At 40.3% G+C, this 20,481-nt stretch overlaps 1 protein-coding gene across 2 annotated transcripts in view; it reads left to right on the top strand.

Annotated features, from left to right (window-relative positions):
• The window catches only part of DDX31 (DEAD-box helicase 31), a 93,458-nt gene that overhangs the window by 54,511 nt on the left and 18,466 nt on the right, over positions 1-20,481 (top strand). The window contains exons 17-19 of one of the 2 annotated variants that reach the window (XM_001370914.4): positions 1,930-2,011; positions 8,825-8,936; positions 15,732-15,900. In XM_001370914.4, the coding sequence (XP_001370951.1) occupies positions 1,930-2,011; positions 8,825-8,936; positions 15,732-15,900 (363 nt within the window). Of the gene's footprint in view, positions 1-1,929; positions 2,012-2,612; positions 3,439-8,824; positions 8,937-15,731; positions 15,901-20,481 lie in introns of those variants that run through there. The other variant, XM_007475202.3, reaches the window with a different exon arrangement.

Below are 20,481 nucleotides of genomic sequence, written 5' to 3'. Positions count from 1 at the left end.
AAGGAGGGCCCTTTAAACTGTAAATCACTCAGGTTCTTATTTCTTCTTCCATTCATTTGAAGGCATTTAGACTCTTAAAATTTGCCACATTCGAGCCAGTGGTCCAGAAGTCCTTTCATACCCAGAAGAACCAGTGGTTCATCACATTTAAGAAAACTGGGCCACCTCCCTGTCTTTGCCACTTGGATACAGTTTAGAGATTTTTGATTGCCTGACTGCCCCCTCCTCTTCCTACCCTCTCCCTCCACATCCCTTATTCCCGGCTTCTCTTCGAAATTTTGACTGCACTTTCTGTTTCTATTATATTTGTATCTTTCCTCTTTCTTCCGAAGGGGGAAAAACCCAAGAATGGAAGCATGTGTCAGAAAACTTGGCTTCTGCTCTTTCATTTCCTCAGCATTCCAAGGGAAATGTGAAAGCAGCCTCGACAGGCTTTGCAGCATTTCTTTCTCATGTGAGGGTGTCCTTAGTAAGTTATTTTTTAAAAATGGCTTCTCCATGAAGTTATCAACATCACCCCAATGTGCCCCGGATGCCTTTGCCTGTTCTCACTACCATCTCTGACTCTCCCTACTGTAAACTCTGTTGAGTTGTGAGCTGGCAGTATGCCGAGGGAGACAGAGGAGTGTGTATGGGAAGGTGTGGAGGTTGTCGAAGGAAAGAGATGACACATTTCAGGCAAATCACTGTCAAAGACTTGACGTTTTCATTCATAGCTGTGTCAGAGCAACCTTTGGGGGAAAAGGGGAGACTTGTCTTCTTTCGCATAAGAGGTTGCCATTCATGTTTTAATTTGCTGTTATATTTTTCAAAAAAAAAAACAACACAAAAAAATCGGTTGTCTTTTTGTGATTCATTTCCCTCCCCCAGAACCCTTCTCCTTTTATCTCTTTCTTGCTGGAAAAGGAGTTATCTCCAACCCTTATTTCCTGCTTGGCATATGCATGGAGAAAGACAGATTCCTAGGATTTAGAGCTGGAAGGAACTTGGGGGATCATTTAGGCCAGCATCATTATAAAAAGGAAGTAACTGAGGCCTAAAGGTGAGGTGACTTACCCAGCTAATTAGCAGCAACACTGGGTGCTATTCATTCCTGCCTCGTATATTCTGAGCCTGTGACCATCCTGAAGAGTTGGATGAAATCTCAACTTTCTGGACCAGATTTTGCATTGGGTTGGCAGATCTCACCATGCTACCCTCATTTCTGAAGTAGAGCCCAGAAAACATCCTTTTTTTTTCTGCTAAGACTCATTTTAGCTGTTTGCCCACAACTCCTGCCATCTTTTCAGTTGTGCCCAAGGATTGATGAGATAGTTTGACCTTTGGTCTGCCTAACAATTGAAAGGACAGAAGCAGTGAATACATTACACGATGGAGTAAGAGAACAGGCTAATTTTACTTAGGTGTACGCTTTGGCGGTCTTGCAGTCCCAAGTTTGGTGCTTTCCTCTGTAATCATCTTCTCCAAAATATCAGCAAGATAATAGGGAAAAACAGCTTTATTGAAATATTTCATTCCTGTGTTCCCAATGAAATGCAACCATTTCCTGAGAATAGGGAAACCTGGAAGCTTTCTGAAATGGCTCTGTGGTCCCACTACCTTCCACCTAAGCCAACATGGGACTCGTAAATATTTATTTCATGTCAGAGTTGTTAGGAAGTAATGAAATAATCCCTAAAGCTTAAATACTGTTTTAGGTTTTAGATTAGCTAAGGAGATGTGGCATTTTCCTGTAATTCTGCTTTGGATATCAAACCATGTATTAACACAGAGGCCCTTCTCCCTTTGGAATTCATAAAGGTTTAGTAAAATATCCAATTTTCTTTTTTTTTTCTTGAGACTGATTACCTATAAATAGGCCACTTTTATGCCACAAACTGCCATTTGGAAAAAAAGAAAATTCAGCTTGAGATATCTTTCTCATTTCAGTGTATCTGAGATAAAGATGGAGGACATTTTATCAATTTTGGCAACGGATGATCGTTTTAAAGCAAGACGATGGGGAAACAAGGTGAGTTTTCTTGTTGAAATTTGTTAGTATATTTATTGCTAGTGATTATGACATGTTTCTTGATCTGGGATAATGTTATTGATGTTAAGGGGTTAGCAATTGCCTTTATTAAGTTAAACCTGTATTCTAAGAGCCATGCAAATTAGATGGGGTCAGATTAGATGGAGCATTGATTCTCTCCCCTCCTCACCACCCCCTCTTTGGTTCTGGACATGTTTGCTGGTCTCATCCAGTTAATGGGCTACAGTCCATACTGGAAGCATGCCATACAACAGCAGGCAGAGTTACCAGAAAGGAGGTCCAGGCCAGAATGAATTTGGAGGCAGAAGTATACGCTCAACCCTGGTGGTCCCTCTCCAGATTATCAGCAAGGACAACTGACTCCAGTCCTTCATCCAAGACAGCAGGAAAAAAAATATCTCCATGTCTCCTTTCAGACCCACTCATTTCATCCATTTTTTAATGTGTGTGTACTATACACAGAGGAAGAGTAAAGTTGTATTCATTAAGAAGAAAAATCTTTATTATCCATGCAGCTCCATATGGAGGTACTGAGCAGTTGTAGACAGCTCTGAGCATCCTTGTCTCCTCTTTCTATCAGGCTTTTCACCCTGCTGGGCAATAATTTCCACCCCAAACCTCCATACTCTTCAATATGGTATGTACGCACCCATGCATAAACACATTGAGATGCTATCTGTAGTTTTGTCCATGAAATATTAATTATTTGAATTTTAGTACGCAGGTTTAAATATTTTACGTTTGTTTCCTTATGCCTGGGGATAGACTGGAAAATCAGAGCCAAGTAGATCAAGCTTAAAAATCCCTTTATTCTTCTGTGTCTTTATTTGGATCTGTCTGAGGTACTGAGGGGGTTGACTGATCCTCTTATAAGTTCTCTTGTTAAAAGGGGCAGTTGAGAAATTGTCTCCAATAAAGAGAAGAATTAAAAATCAACTACCAAGTGAACCTTCCTTGTTGTTCCTAACTAGGCTGGAACTCACTAAACATTCACAGAATTAATTTCCTTTTTGAAAAGAAAAAAAAAAGACATTTAACTCTACAGAGCTAAAATCTCTCATAACAACATTTTTTAGGCCAAAAATCACTTTGGAACTATTTTGTGCTTATTATAGTGCTTTGAGGTTTGCTTGTAAGGCATTTGGTCTTGTTAACAGATGGAGACATCAAGGCTCCCAAGAGGTCAGGTGACTTCCTCATGATCACATATCCAAAGCAGCACTAAAACTATCTACTGATCACCCCTTATTCCAAGCAATACTTTTTTTTTTCATTCCAGCACAATAAAGAAATTGGGATGGTGTCACGTAGTTGGCAACATATAGTTGGCAATATGTAGATATTGCCACACACAAATGATTCTGCATTTGACCTGAATACAGAGATATCTGTCACTTTCTAACTTTGAAAACTGAACTTATTTTAAATTATTGGGTAGGGGGAAGTAGGGGAGGGGAGTTGGTCCTAATTTATGATTTCATTTGTATAGATTGAACCTATTGTCTTAGAGAAGTGCCTGGGACCCTGAAATGACTTGTCCAAGGTCACATACCCAATACATGACAATGGCCAGACTTCAGCCCAGGCCTTCCTAGCTCTCTACCCATTACAACTTGCTGTCTCTGAAGTCTTAAATCTAAATCCCAGCTCTAGTATTTCTTATATAAGTGCTTGAAGGTATGCAAAGCCCTTTCCTCACAACTGTCTTTTGAGTTAAGTTAATATATGAATTTTTTTATTTTTTACCCATTAAGATCTTCACATACATCTCACTTTAGCTTTATAACCCTTTGTGGGATAGGCTTTGTTCTTTCCAAGGGACTAATCGCTATTCCTATTTCATAATGAGGAATCTAAAGCATGACATATTTCTTGTGAAACTTTGGTAAATTGATTTAGTCACAGGAATAGAATCTGAACTCAATGTCCAAAAGCAGTGGATAGAACCCTGGGTCTGGAATCAGGAAGACCTGAGTTCAAATTCAGGCCCAGACTCTTGGGCTCTAAGAACATCTGCCTCCAGGCTGTTATGAGGATCCAGTAAGATAATATTTGTATAAAGAGCTTAGCAATGTGCCTGACACATAATAAGGGCTATATAAATGCTTATTCCCTCCTCTCTCCACAACCCACCATTTTTCATCAGACTGTCCCAAAAAGGAATGCAAGCATTTATCTACTTTTTGGAAACTAAAAAGAACTTAACCAAAAAAGGAAAAAAAAAGTTAACCAAAACTTCCGAGAGAGACCATTGAAAGTTGATCAGATAGGCATTTATTTAGTTTACTAGCAAGTTCAATGTATTTGGAATAGGGGTCTATAGATTAAGAACTGGAAGGCCATATAGCAGTGGTGGCTAACCTATGGCACGTAGCAAGCTCTCTGTGGGCACTCAGCTGCCCTCCCTGGCCCAAAGTTCATTACTAGAAAGGCAGAGGGTCTCTGATGGAGCTGCTCCCCTCTCCCTCTCCACTGCGCCTGATGACATTTCACATGCCCTGCCCCTCTGCCCACCAGGGAGTGCACAGAATATAAGGTGGGCGGGTCACAGACACCAGAGCTGGAGGGGAGCAAGAGAGCTCAGGCCACTCCCCTCCCCTTCTCTATACTCTCTGAGGACATTCCTCATTTCACCTGCCCCTCTGTCCAGCAGCCCAATGGAAGTGCTTCATCCTTCTTCCATGTGGGGTATTGGGGGGCATGTAGTCTCAGAGGTTTGCCATCATTACCATATAGTAGGACCTCCTTTATATACAGAAGAAGAAACTGAGGCCTAGGAAGAGCCACACAGGAAGGAAGTACAAGAAGTGGGATTTGAACCCAAGTCTTCTTGATTCCAAAGTCAGTTGTTCACAGCAACCCCAGAACTGGCCTCCAAGTGAAAATAGTCTATGTCCTTCTACTGGCCACCAAATTTCTTTCCAGGAAGCAGGCCACCAATTTTTTGTATCTTTCTTACAGTTGAGTAAGGGAGAAGAAAGAAAATTAAATTTATCCAGATGAAGATTTCCTTTTTTCCCCAAAAGTGAAAGATGGCACTTGTATTTCTTTTTGCATTCTGAGGAACCTATAAAAGTAACTCTCTTGGCCCCTGTTCTCCAGAGGTTTCCAAAATATATTTTTTTCACCCTGATTTGAAGAGCAATCAAGAAGACTTCCTGGGATCTGGTGGATTTATTGCACCTCAATGAGATTCTTGGTGTTTCTTGTTTTAAAAAAAATGATAGAGATTGTACCCAGTGCTCCAAATTAGTTGGTGGCATCAGTAAATAAAATCGACTGCATCAGTTATTATATGTCTTATAAACAAAAATCCCAAGTTAACTGATTTGAGATCCCTGATAAATATGAATTTTAAAACATTTTTCATCAATTTGATCAAAATTGTTGAACTGAGTTGTGTTGTCTCAACCCAAGACAATCCTGACCCATGTGACTAGTGAGAAGAATAGAATAGTTATCATATGCAACTTCTAATCCTACTTTTGTTTGAAGAACCCAGTACATACAACTTAACTTGCTTCCCATAATTTACATGGTCTCCTCTGTCTCACGATGAACTATGCAGATGCATGTGGATACAGTCACTATATATTTTACACAGACACACAGAAGCCTCATTATAATGCAGCTCTTCTTCACCCAGCTCGATTGAAGTCCATTATAAGTATCCCTTCGGCACACACCTTTTTGGGCTTCTGTGAGAAGTAAGAAAGTGGTGAAGCACCTGTAAAATGTATATTTCATATTTAGGTATATAAAATATATATGGCTACGTCTGGGTGTGTGAATGTTCACCCACCTACAAAGAGAATAAATCTGATCTTTCAACTTTACTGGGAAACACTCAGAAGGTTCTAGGGACCTTGGGGGGAAAAATCAGCCTAGCAATAAGGTGATTAAAGCAAAATCCTTCCATTTTGTTTAAAACCATCTTGGAAGCTAGAAGTATTAGGGCATGCTCTTTGAAAAACAAACCAAAACAAAACCCACCACCACAAATTTATTACCCAAAAAATTTTGTTTGGCCTACTTCTCTTGATCTTGTCTCTCAGTCTAATGGGCTGTGAAAATTTCCATCCCTATAAAAACAAGCCCAAAATTGTCTTTGCTACAAGTTTCTTGTTGCTATGAAATGAGTCTTGAAACTTAGCCTAACTTGAGTTTTCCTTTGGCACTGTAAAATATTAAAATCAGATCACTAGCCCCTTGCTCTCTCCTGTTTGATCTGTGTCTGCCCTCCCCAAGATCACTGGGACCTTCCAAACAGAAAGAGGATGGAGTGCTCAAAGAAGGATAGCGATTTTTCCACCTTAACAACCATTGTACTCCACTCCATTGGTTGCAAGTTAGCTTCATTAACCAATACGGAATCTCTGTGCCTTTGAGGGTGGGGGAGCCAATCCTATGGGGTATTCATATGCCTTCAGGGGTTTGACCCATTCTCATTAAGGGAGCATTTTACCTGTCTGGGGCTGGAGATTATGCAGCATAGCTCTGGCCCCCTCCATTTTCAGTTTAAATTTAGACTGTCCTCCCCAGAAGACAACTCAAAAAAAATGGCTCATTCATTCTCAGGAGGGGCAATTTTAAAATAAAGTATTTTTGGAAGGGGGGGCAGCATAAGTGGGGATAAGAGAAGGAAAGAAAAGCTTTTTCCGAAGCACATTTTATTTTCTGCCATTAACTTTCTTTTGTTTTTATCAGATTGACCTTACCATTTCAGAACCACGAACCCAATTTCATCTCTTATTTTCTACATACTGTATTTCACACATGCACATCTATCTATAGCTGTATATGTACATATACACATATGTATACACACACACACACACACACACATATATATATATGTATATATATATATATATATTTTTTTTTTTGGCTAGGAAGAAAAGATGCCTCATTTTGAAACCTAAAGGGGGGAATAAGAAAAGCCCTTTGTAATATATTGCCATATTATCACTAAATCCCCTGACAGTTGTGACATAGAAGCAAGTCACCTGTCACTTAAGCTTGAGGTCTCTTTAATTTTCTCCTGGAATTCGCACCAGGCTGTCTTTAATTTGAGGCCTTTATTGGAATTCTGAAACCTTTCTGCCTCCCTGGCTCTCAGATCTATTCTGAGTGCTGTTACAGAATGTATACAATAACCAACAGAGGGATTCGGAGAGGGCTGAAGCTCTGTTTATTTAACACTCTAGAGGGATTTTTGTGCTTATTCGGTCCTGGCTGCCCGGCTTTCAATATCGCTTTGACAACCGTTCTGCCCTTCTCATTAATTTTAAACAGTTAAAACACAGGAAAAAGAGGAAAAAGTTTTCATTATTAAAGTGCTTTACTTTTTAATAACAGAGGATTCTGTCCGCCAGGGGAAAGGGCATCTTCGCTAATTTCACATTCATATTAAAAAACGCTGGGAAGGTGACAGTTGTGCTGCTGAGATGGCTTAACGAAAAGAGGAGGGGGGAGGGAGTTTGCATTTCACATCAGTTAAGGGGGTAAAAAAAATCCTTGTTAATGACAATAGCAAATGTCCACTTTCGTAACACAGTTCCTGCTGACTTTTCTCTTGACATTTTATCGTAGAAAACCCTTAGGGGGACCATGTACCGTGAAATCAGCTACACTGTCATCAGCTAAACAGGTGGCAAGGGATGATTTGACTAAACTAAAAACATTTTCAGATTGTTAAGTCTCTATTAAGTACAGAGAGGGGCATCGATCAGTGGAATCAAGCCTTTTCTTTTATTCCCCCTGTTCTTCCCCTGCCTGTCTTAAGAGTGGAAGGAAATTTGCCCGAGTCCCTGGTTGAGAGCAACTAGCCAAGCACAGAGACTTGGGCCAGTTCTCCCCAAGGTTACAAATGCCAGCGAGCTATATAGACCCCAGTCTGGATTTTACTTGTTGCACCACATGGAAGTGGGGGCGCTGAGGGCTTGGGAGCCGATTTCAGTTTATATGAGCAACGTTCTATGGGTCTTTTTTCTTGTTTGGCATTCCTGTTTGATTTTAAAAGATCCAAAAATAAAACCACCATCCCCCAGGCCAAAGTTGAAGAGCGAGGGCTGTTCTTATCAAGATCTGTTGAGAACATGGATGAGAACAATAAGTTTCATGTCTATAAAGTTTTGTAGATTTCATACCATTTTCTTGTTATTATTTAGCCACAGAGCTCTTTCAAAGGTCCCATATGCCTTCCTTTAGACCAGATTTGATGCAGCAAATCAGGACCCTTCACTATAAACCACAGAGTAACAAGTGTGAGTGGCACAGAGAATTAAGGAAACTTGCTATAAAGTTACCTCTCACAAAACTAATTTATGAAGCCAAATTATAGACCAGCCATTATGGAAGAATCCCCCAAAGCAGTGTCATTGATAGTTGGAGAGGGAAGAGAAACATAAGAGAGGAAGGTACAAATTGCAAGATATCACTTGAAAACACAATTTATTTTCAGTTACACTTTTAAATATCCAAGTTGGACCTAGTAAATCCCAAAGTGTCACTGGTGATCTTTCATTTTGAACATGAATGATAAGGGGTCAGAAACAAAAAAAAAAAAATTAAGACCACTTTGCTCTCCTCACAAAGCCATCCTCATCTTTGCTTGACTTTAACATCTTTATATTCTCTTTTTTTTTCTCACTAGTAATATTGAAGGGATTACCCCTTTTGGCCCCTAGGTGGTTACTGTGTGATTTTACTGTTATTAAATCTATTATAAACTGCTTCATTATTCCTGACTCCGATTCTGTCTTTCCTTTAATCCTTCCGCCACCCTCCCAGAAGTCCCGCAGTGTTGGCCCCCAGGAAATCCGAGAGCGAGCCACTGTCTTGCAGACAGCATTTGAAGATTACGTGCATGCCAGTGCGGAGAGGGTCTCCTGGGCAAAGAAAGGTCAGTGGATTTCTTAGACGATTACTGAATGGTTAGGTCAGCCGAGCTCCCACACTACAACCCCCACTGAGGTGGAGGATAGGGGGTGGGAGGTGGGTAAGAGGCCAACCAGGGGTCTCTACTCACTAGTGAAAGCCTTCAAGCCCAATAATTCTACTGGGTTTGGAAACAGACGCAGGAGGCTTTAAAATGATATTAAATGTTAATTCATCCTTTCACATGTTTTGCACAAATGAGGTTTTATCTTGACTTACATTAGAAATAGAGTTTTGACCCAATGACTTGCATCTTAGGATTAGTTTTTTTTTTCCTTTACATACATGCTTTTGTGAAAAGATATGACAAAGGAAACAATTGTAGGAAAAAGAAAAGATAAATCTATTTATCAAAGAGCAATGAGTAGATATGTTGGACCCAGGCAACTTTAAAGTGGGAACACTTTAAAAGTTTAGAAGGAAATGAGAACAGTAATAACAAGGACCTATCTGGGAAGACCAAAGGCTCTGTGCCCAACTCTTGGGCAGTTTTATGCAGGTTTTGAGCATTAACTCAATATGCAGATCCTTGAGTAGACTTTTCAGAGGATAAGATTTCAATTGCTAGGTGGCACAGTATATAGTGTGCCTGGCCTGGGGACGGAAGACTTGAACTGAAATCTGGCCTCAGACATTAACTAGCTGTGTGACCTTGGGCAAACCCTATAACCTGTTTCCCTCAGTTTCCTTAACTTAAAAATGAAAATAATAATAATAACATCTACCTCATAGGGTTGTTGTGGGGAATCAGATGAGATAATACTTGTATAATACTTAACATTATTTATTATTTTATGACTTCTGAGATTGCCCAGTTTCCAGTCTGACCTTTTATTCTTGTCTGAGCACAAAGGTAAAATGTAGTCCAGAGATATCAAGATACTGTCTTTGGGAGGCAGCTGGGTGGCTCAGTGGATTGAGAGCCAGGCCTAGAGATGGGAGGTCCTAGGTTCAAATCTGGCCTCAGACACTTCCCAGCTGTGTGACCCTGGGCAAGTCACTTAACCCCTATTGCCTAGTCCTTACCTCTCTTCTTCCTTGGAACCAATTCACAGTATTGATTCCAAGACGGAAGGTAAGGGTTATTTAAAAAAAAATACTGTCTTTGCCATGAAATCTCTCTGTTGCCCAATGATGGCATGGCATGTGCTGATGACATTTGTTCTGTGGGAGCTGATCCCAAAATCCTAATGATTCCTTGGTTCCTAGGCCCGAGAGCTAAAGGCACTTTATAGATCATAGTCAGTAACTACCTTGAAGGCCAGCAGATCCATCTAGATGAAAATTATGTCAACAGAGAGAGAAGGAATGATCTAAAACAGTGTCTTTCTGATGGCCACAACACTGGGCATTTCACTTCACCTCTCAGACCCTCAGTTTCTTCCTCTGTAAAATTAGGAGCACAGGCCAAATGAAATCTAAGTTCCCTTGCAGCTCTAAATTCTATGATTTCTGTCATATCACACTTCAAATACTCATTTCCTGAAATGAGAGTGCCACCGGGCACTTAGAAGCTCACACAGTTTCCTTACCACAGTCCCATGAGGAAGATAATGGCAAGTACATAAAATGTTGTCTCCATCAAGACATGACTCCATGTGTTTCCCAGCTCCAAGTCCAGTGCTCTTGGCTCTGCACCCCACAGCCCCTCCAAAACCATCCTCTTGGCGTTTTTTTGAGCCAAACCTAACAGCTTTGGGGGGGATGAGGGTCCTTCGTGCTCCACCTTTAGGTCAGTGGTTCATCTATACCCAAGACCATAGAGCCTCTTTCTTGAACAGGCTATTGATTATATTACTTTGTAGGATGTTGGTTTTGTTTGATATAAGACAGGCCATTTTGCAGTCCAGTGTTAGTGATGAAAGTGCTATAAAAATAAAACTAGCTTATTCCATTTGCCAATGTGGAGTAGTGAATCCACCATAACTGTTACTATTGTAATAAGACTAGCATCTCATTTCCACCTTTCAAAATCTTTTCTTCCTTCAAGGCCTAGTCTAGGGGCCACCTCCTAAGTGAAAACTTTCCTGGGGGCAGGTAGGTAGTTTAGTGTATTGAGAGTCAGGCCTGGAGACAGGAGGTTCCGGGTTCAAATGTGTCCCAGATACTCCCTAACAGTGAGAAAGGAAGGAACGAAGGAACTAACTTACTTCTCTTTACCCCCAGTGAAAGTGACCTCTCCTCCTGAGATTGTCCAAGAGGATTTTGTTTTTATTTCACCTTTGATTCCAGCACATTATATTTTGCATTATACTTATTTGGAACTGACAGAATAAAGGGATGTGTTTCATCATGGAAGATTTCCTTGTAGAAGGAGGTAGCTGCAAAGGGAAGCCAGTCTTTGGAGCTTCAGGAAATGTTCTTGTGGCTATTGTATATTGAGTGGCTGTTTGGAAGACCAGCCTGGGAACTCTGACCTCAGTGGTATGGGAAGAGAGCCAGTGGTTATGGGAAGATTGTGGGACAGATGTGGCCATCAGAGAGTCAGAGTGAGCAAGTATGCTGATGCCTTTGAATGAGTTTGGGGAGTTGGTAAGACAATTCTGTCTTAGCAGTGAGATTAGTTTTAGGGGTGTTATGTATATTTTAGGGTGGATTGAAAGTGGCTGTTCCCTTATGCATGAAGGTGAAAGCAAGCGTGTGGGTTGGTGGAGCTCTTTGTTTATAGTATGCACTGGTCTGGGGCTGTGATCTGGTTTCTACACTCCCACACCCAACACACCCTGGAACAGGACAAGTAATGTTTAAAGCAGGTACGATCAGATGCTTCTGGGTCCCTTGTGGTTTCTGTTTTGGATGAGCATGCTGGGAAGCAACAGGGACACTAAAGTGACCTAGGGCTCTGCAGATGAAACCTTCTACTAATTTAACAAGCTAGGTTTGAGGGCAAGAACTATGGTTTGTTTTTTCATCTTTGTATCTCTTACCCCAAGCAAACTATCTTATATAGTAGGCACCACATAAATATGTATTGAATTGGTGTGAAAGTTGTGGCAAATGAAGCTTCAGCCTCAGTTCCAATAGAAAATATGATGTGAAATGCTCTACTTTTGAGCATTTGCTTTTTCTTATGATCATTAAATTCAAAAGCATGAATAAACTGCAGGTGACTTTTTTCTTTTTTTGAGAACAAAATATAGGAATCACATCCCCAAATTCCAAAATATCTGCTTATCTTAGAGCAAAGTAGTGTAATACTTAATTATTTGCTGATTGATTAGTATATCAGGCTTCTAATAATTTATGCCTAAAAGTCACCTTTGGTGGATCCCAGGCTACCAAATTGAATATCCCTTTAAATGCAGAAGACCAGGGACATCTATAGTCTTCTCATTCAGGTCTGTGAATTGATGTTTTGGGAGAACATACATACCTTTTGCACCCAAAGGGTATTGAATGCATGACATAACTACCACCATCAAAAGAACTGCAAGTATGATCCTTTCTCTTGAATTGAAATCTGCATATGCAAATTTCCCTACTGACTTGCTTCCATAAACTCCCTTCTTAGTCATGAATAATTAACAAAGCAGCTGGCTTTTGCCTTCATGGCAGAAAATCTGATGGAGATTGTGCCAGAGATGCATTTGTTTTCCTTTTGCATTTTTTGACCCAGTCAGTGTTAATAACCAACATTTAATTTCAGTCACTTTCCAGGAACAGTTGTCCCTTCTTCCCACTTCCCACAGCACCTTTGCATTGAGCTGGGAAGAGAGCTAGGAATTCAAACCTGTGAGTTTTAGAGAACAGTTTTCCCCCAAGAAAAAATTTTAGAAAATGTTGCTCTTTGTTCACTGGAAAATGTTCCAGGATGTTGGGGTCCCCACTTTTTGGTTTGAGTAGATACTTATCCACTCTTAGCCAAGTGTCATAGAGAGCAGTAGGATAGAATAATTGTGGCATTTATCTTATTTTGCATCTTTTCCTTTGTAGAATAGTATCACTCACTAAAATTCTCTTCCAGTGCCTTATTGTGGTATAGAAATGCCCCTTCCATCTGGAAGTAACAAGAGTGTTCTTAGCACAAGTGCTAGTGGAGAACAAGTTTTCCTCATCCCCACTGGGCTAGAAAAGCTTTGTTGTCCCAGAACTAGTATCTGGCTTCAGAGACACTCACCACCACAAGTCTGGCCAGCAGATGATGATTTTTTTTTTTAGCCACACCAACTCTTGAAGAAAATCTACCACGATATGGAGAGGCTGTAATCTCCCCTGGCAAAGAGGAATACCCAGGTCATTAGACTCACAGATCTGTAGGGTACCATTATTCCTGGTTTCAAATAATATCATAATTGCAAATCTGCATAGCACTTTTAGGCTTAGAAAATGCTTTCCTCACAATAGTTCTGTGGAAGTGGTAGCTCACATAATTTCCCAGTTTTATATATGAGAAGACTGAAACCCAGAGAGGCTATAACTTTTCTGGAGTGGCATCAGAACTGTCATTTGTCCCCCTTTCACCTGATGCCAACACTTTCCATTGTACCACCAAAAGGATCATTTGTGAGTAGAAAAGTTTTCATCAAAATGAATAAAATACACGTGGGAAGGATTTTATAAGTTTTTTCCAGACTTTATCCAAAAAAGTGACTATCAGGAATCAGTGCCTACAAAGAGGCTGCTTTTTGCCTAGCATTCTCCTCAGCCTATCTTCTCCAAAATAACAGTGTTTCAATTTTACTGTTCCTCTACTTTCCTCTTGTGTTTGCCCTCCAGGCCCCAGTCCTTCTGCATATCACAGTCACTGCCAAAGTGAACCATTTCCTGACCCTTGGAAGGTCATGCAAACATCTGCCGCTGCCTCTGAAGCTCATGCCCCACCGAATTAGCTAAACATGGGTGTCCATGCAAGTATGTGAGGATGACCAACTGTCGCTGTCCCCAGTGGAACGGGAGCCTTGAGAACAAGGAGTTTCCATAGTAAAAATATGCAGTGTGAAATGCTGTCTGACCAGTTGTCTAAGGGGAAAACACTTTCTGCCATTTCCTGGCAAACTCATTATCCCTGTAAAGCTGTGAGCTGGGCACTTGACTCTCCTGGGACTGAGGCTCTCAATCTCAAGCTATTTTGATTTGGGGGTAAAGAAGGGAGAAGAATTAGTGTATAGACATGGATGGAAGCCAAGTAACTAATGTTTTTCTCAAGAAGCATGATGCCAAATATATCTTTTGTGGGGGACACAAAGTGTGCAGATCTGAGGCAAAAGTGTAGAAAATTTGTTGTAGCAGACAAATAGGAAAATGCCTTTTTGCCTAATCTGGATCAAAACAACAGTTGTTTGTTTTGATTTGGTTTTGACTAATAATAGTTTTTATCACATTGGCCTTCCAGAAGGGAGGCTGCCTGGCAAGATGGAAAGAGTTCAGGAATGGCCTTCGGTACGTCTAGGTCTAGAGCTGGGAGCAGCTCTGCCATCAGCCAGCTGTGTGACTGACACAAGTCCTTTCCCGATCTTTGGGCTTTCATTTCCTTAGCTACAAAATTAGGGAATTAGACCAGTTGATAGTTAAGATCCTTTCTGGCCCTAATGACCTTTTATGGTTTTAACATGTGACTGTGTGTCTCAGGTCCTGGTAATAATGGATCCTCTCCCCCATATTTATAACCCCTTGAGTAGGTCGACCATTTGAAATGTTAAAGATTTTCTTTAGAAATGCTAGTCCCCAGTTATTAAAAAAGGCAGTGACACAGAATTGAGAGGGAGGTACAGAAGAGTTGCCTTGGTTATGTCTCATCGATTGGGAAAAGGAGTTCACTTTACTCAGTAAATAGAGCTTTGATGGATTCCCAGGATTCTTCCCAGAGCTGATCTGCTAAAATGACACTTTTTATTACTGTTCATAAACGCCAATCTCCTGATGCTGCTGGGAGATTACATTTAAGCTGTGGGCAAACTTGCTGGTCCAGTGGCTCAACAAGCCAGGGCAAGAGAGGTTAGTGTTTAGTGCTTCTTTCCATCAGAGTGCGCAGGAGTAGGCAGTGGTTGTCAGGAAGAGTGGGGCTTGGGGGCAAAAGTGAATAGATGTAGATGAGGGAATGGTCTCTTACCAGAGAGCTTCTTTTTGCTACAATTCCCTCCTTCCCTCTTGTAGTGAGAATAGGGTAGACATTTAATCTTAACTGTTATTACTAGGTAGGCAGAGGAGAACTGGGTATAGGGAAATCTCTTCTTGAAGACGCAAGGCCTAATGATCAGGACCAAGGCTTAACTTTCTTGGGTTCAATGTCCAGTTTTGTTTCTGACTTACTGTGTGATCTGGAACACAGATCTCATTTTTCCTGTCTTTAAAGGTATTAAAAGTGTCACCTTAGTACAACCTTCTTCTTGAAGGGACATCAAATTAACAGCCATAGAGCTTTTCTCAGGGAAAATGGGCCCACCAGAGTTTTAGTTACATAGAATGTTGTTTCTCCCTTCTTTTTGTTCTGATATCAATAGTGTTGGGAAAACCCAATGAATTAAAGAGGCTTGTTTGGTCACATATACTTTATAGAGAGTAGAAAGGGGAAAGTTTCTCCCAAACTTTTTTTTTTTGTTATCACAGGTGATATTTTTCAGTAGATTTCAAAATGTTCTTTTACTTATTCCACGAGATATCTCTCATTCTGCAAAGACAAGTAGTTTGTATTGGTTATAACCTGGTGTTCACTCACATAAGGGTCTCTTTCAGCCCTATTTTGGAACTGGCAGGAATAAAAAACTTTTATGCACAATAGTAGTCCAGAAGTTGGAACCTTTTTTTTCCTTTTTTTTCTCAGCTCTACAGTCCTTTATCCGTGCCTATGCAACCTACCCAAAGGACCTAAAGCACATTTTTCATGTCCGCTCCCTCCATCTGGGTCATGTGGCCAAGAGCTTTGGATTGAGAGATGCCCCCCAGAATCTGAATGCTTCTTTAGGAAACAAAAGGAAATCAAAGCCAAAAAGGTAAGATGAGCTGATTGCATTTGTTTTCTCACTACAAATGTAAAAATAAGCACAGAAAAACCTGGATGACTGGAAAACCAGAGATGAGTGTAAATATTTTGTTCTTTCTGGTAAAAATATAAGAATTAGCATATGCATTCATCTTGATATGAAACTTTCCATCATTTATTCAGAGGTATATTACCACCAATGTATCTTCCATCAGCTATAATCAATCTGCTACAGAAGAAAAAATAACTGGTCTCAGGTCTTCAAATCTTCTTTAGAAATTGAGACCTGTTGGGGCCTGACACTGCAAATGACTATTGCAACAGGATTTTGATGATCAAATTTTCTCTCAGCCCTCAAATGAGCAGGAGCCTGTCTAATTTAATCAGTCCCTGTCACCCCTTCCCCCTGCACTGGGTTACATTTGTTATTGTCAGTGTTTAGGTTTTGCACTATTATTGTATGTTATAGGCCACACATAGCCATGTAGTATTTTACATTTAAACCACCTCTCCCCTTTTGTTTGTTTTTAGAATACTGGGCACTGATGAGAATTGGATTAAAATCCTATCCTATTATTATCACCTTGACTTCCTTTTTTGTTTGTTTTTGAAAATGAAGTAATTTTATCACTTTTTTAAAAAGACTTATTGATAGACCTTGTTTTTATGCCACAGACATTTCCCTTTATCCCTATGTATATTTTTCCCTACACATTTTCAGAGAGCTATCCCTTATAATAAAGAGTTTTTAAAAATCAGTAAAACCAATCAACCCATTAAAAAAAAAAGGTATGTTATGTACAATGTTCTGTAGCAGAGAACCCTTCCCTCTGCAAAACTGCAGGGAGGCAGAGATTGCTTCTTAAAACATAATGACCAAGCCAGGCCTTAAAGAAGAGATTTAACAACATTCAGTTTTTTCATTGTTGTTCTTTACATTTACATAGTTTTGGTCATTGTGTGTTGTTTTCTTGACTCTGCTTATTTCAATTTGCATAGTCATCCAGGTCTTTCCATTTTTTTCTGTATTCAGCATTTTCACCATTTTATCCAGCAGAATATTATTCCATTTATTCATGGATCACAATTTGTGTAGCCATTCTCAAATCATGTACTTTGTTTTCAATTCTTTACTACTATGAAAAGTGCTGCTATAAATGTTCTGCTGTGAGACCTTTCTTTTTGTCATTGACCTTCTTAGGGCTTATGCCTAGCAGTACCCAATAAGAGAGCAAGGTTTATAGCAATTATAGCTTCATTCGATGCCCAGTAGAGAGCTCTGTTATGTTGTCAAATGAGATAATCTTTGTAAAAAGCTTAGCATAGTGCCTGACATGTAATAGATGCTTAATAAAGGAATGCTATTCCCTTCCTTTTTCCCTTTCCCTTTGGCTGTATGTGGGTCCTTATGTACTTTCAAATGTTTTGATGCTGGAAATACTACTGGCATGGAGACAAAAGGGACTTCCAATAAGACCCAACTTATTTAAGGATCCTGAGTAAAGGAGATGGGTATGAGTAGTGCAGATATGTTTGGGCAATGAACATTTACTTATTTATAGAAAGGGAATAAGCATTTATGTAGCACCTACTATATGCCACTGCTAAGCTTTAAAAAAAAAACAACAAACAAACATTCTCATTTGATCCTCAAAACAACCCTGCAAGGTATTATTACCCCCATTTTACATATGAAGAAACTGAAGCAGACAGACTTTAAATGACTTGCCCAGGGTTTCTGAGGTCAGATTTGATCCTTGGTCTTCTTCACTCCAGGTTCAGTGTGCTCTATCTACTGTACCACTAAGCCATAGAAAGCACTGATCACCATAACCCTGAGCTACATCGGCATTGACATACTCAAGAAACCAGTGATTTCTATTCCTATCCTAGGAAATGAGAGCCTAGAGCTAAGGGCATCCTTAGCTACTGGAAAAGCATTGACCAAGAAGCTGGCCTTTAGAGACTTTGCCTTATTTTCTCCTTTATAAAATGAGGATATGGGACTAGATGGTTTCCTATATCCCTCCAAGCTCTACCAGAGAGTTCATCTTTAGGGTTCAAAATTCTCCAGAAATTTATATTCAGTAGATATGCCCCCAAATCCACATTGCCAGGAAATCTTTGATTAGTGAGTTAAAGGCACATCCCTTTGCAAATTACAGTGGCCCAGATATGGCTGAATGTTTATTCACACGTGGGCAAGACTGCATCATAACAAGAAGCCTAGCATGTGACAAGCAGGATGCCAGATGCCAGGGATAAAAAAGCAAAAATGAAACTATTTCTGCTCTCAAGGAGCTTATGTTCTATTGGGAGAGACTAAATGTATAGTCTCTCCGTAGATATATATAGATATAGATATATGTGTGTGTGTGTGTGTGTGTGTGTGTGTGTGTGTGATTAAATATAGCTAGGTGGATAGAATGCTGGGACTGGAGGTGGGAAGACTTGAATCCAAATATGGCTTCAGACACTAGCTGTGTGACCCTGGGGAAGTCATTTAACCCTATTTTGCCTTGGTTTCTTCATCTGAAAAACAAACTGGAAAAAGAAATAGCAAATCATTCTAATATTTGGAAACCCCAAATGGGGTCAGAGTTGGACATGACTGAAATGGCTGAACAATAGGTGTACATTATATGGAAATATAAAAAAACATGATTAGATAATGTTGGTGATTTGGGAGTGGAGAGTGGAGCAGGGAAACCAACTAGCCATCAGGAAAGGATCCATGAAGAAGGTCATTTTAAGCCCAGTCTTGAATTGGTGGGGAAGGGAGCAGGGCAGAGAAGGCTTTTCATTGGCCCTGGAGCCAAAAGGGAACCTCAAATGATTCAGAATAATTGTTTTTTGCTTAGCATGCTACTCTTTCTACATTGCAATAATGAATACCACAGTACACCTTTCCCAGCTGGCCCTCTGGGCATACCTAAGCAAAGGCCATGATTTCCCACATGTTGCAACATAAATTTATTTGTGTGTGTACGCATGTAAAACACTAAATGTTTGTGTGTGTGGTTCACTCCACAAGAAGTTTTGACCCAGTTTGCTCTAGTCTCTTCCTGTTACCTCATCAACCTTGATAATGCTTGTTTTCAGACTTGATAGGGTTCATTAAATCTAACCTAAAGAGAACCTGAATTTTGGACTCATGGGTGTTTTATAAAATTCCTACTTTCAGTTAAGTTAAAAATTAAAATTTCTTTTAAATAACATTAATACTTTCTCATAGGAATATTAATAAATTCCATGTGCATTTATATTATTATATATAATATATATTTGAATATATATTCAAAACTGTATTCAAATCCTGTTTCTATTACTTACTGCCCCATGACCTTGAGAAATTATTTAGCCTCTCTGGGCCTTAGTTTCTTTCCCTGTAAAATAAAGGGATTATGATCCTGTGAAGAGGGTCTTATAAATCCTCAGCACAGGTACTTCATGAAGTGTTTTTCTCCACCAGTCAGTGTCTACACTCCAGTACCACAATGGGAACAGAGCTGGTACTGTAGCAGCTCGGCTTCTCTCAAACTAGCCATGAAGGCCAGAGGTACAATGGGAGCAGGCACTTGCTGCCACTCACCAGTTGTCCTGGTCAGGTCTGACAATTTGCGTTATTGTATGATTGCCATGCAGGAGAACTAAGACCTCTCCTAAGGGAGAAAAGGTGAACCCCCTCAGGTTTCCCTAACCCAGATGTTCATTTGTGTGCCAGGATACTAGACTGCCACACATTGGAGTTAGGGCTGGGGATTTGGGGGTTTGGTTCATTTCACATCTACAGCAATGTTTCTGGCTTCATTGATTTTGAATGTGTGATTAAGCATCTGAATTCAAGGAGGAAACATGCCCCCAAACTGGGTGGTTCTTGGACACACATTTTACAGCTCCATTTTTCCATCTTTAAAATGGGGATACTTTGGAGACACCCTATCAGAAGAAAGGTTTTTTAAATCACACACACACACACACACAAATTATTGCTATTAATAAACCCAGATCTGTTTCCAGTTCCCACTTCCCTCAAACCCTGCCCCCCCCTCCAACTTCAGTATTTTTAGTAAACTTATATTTTGGCAGCTGGCATTCATTATTACTAGAAATTTTGTTAGTAGCCATTCATCTGAAGAGAGTGTTTCAGATTTTGATGTCTTCAGCTCCTCCCCAGATCCTTGAGAATAGGGGGGCTGGGGTGGGAGGAGGAGTGGGGAGGGGGAATTGGAGACTGCATTGTCCTTACCTTGAGAAGCCACCAGGGAGAGAACAATCCGCTGCCTCCTGCTTCAGTTGACCCTCGCAAGCAGATGGGCAACAGGACTGGTATACCCCTGTGAGCAGGGGATTTAAGAGGGCTTTATTTAGGGAAGAATAGGCTGATTAGCTGATAAAGAGCATGTAAGATGGTATGGGGCGGTCTTTGATGTCTAGCGGGCTCAGCAGGGAGCCTCGTGGTGAGTGACAGCAGTGTGTCATAGGATTACTCAGCTCGTGACAATGCAGCTCTCTGTTACTGCCTTGTCGCCACTCTGTTTCAGCTACTTTTTCCGTTGTTATGTGCTTCTTTTGAAGGCATTTTCCCCCC

The sequence above is a fragment of the Monodelphis domestica genome, chromosome 1 (genome assembly GCF_027887165.1).
Source record: "Monodelphis domestica isolate mMonDom1 chromosome 1, mMonDom1.pri, whole genome shotgun sequence".
Lineage (NCBI taxonomy): Eukaryota > Metazoa > Chordata > Mammalia > Didelphimorphia > Didelphidae > Monodelphis > Monodelphis domestica.
The sequence above is the reverse complement of the archived record's forward strand: the minus strand, read 5'-3'. Positions and strand labels throughout refer to the sequence as shown.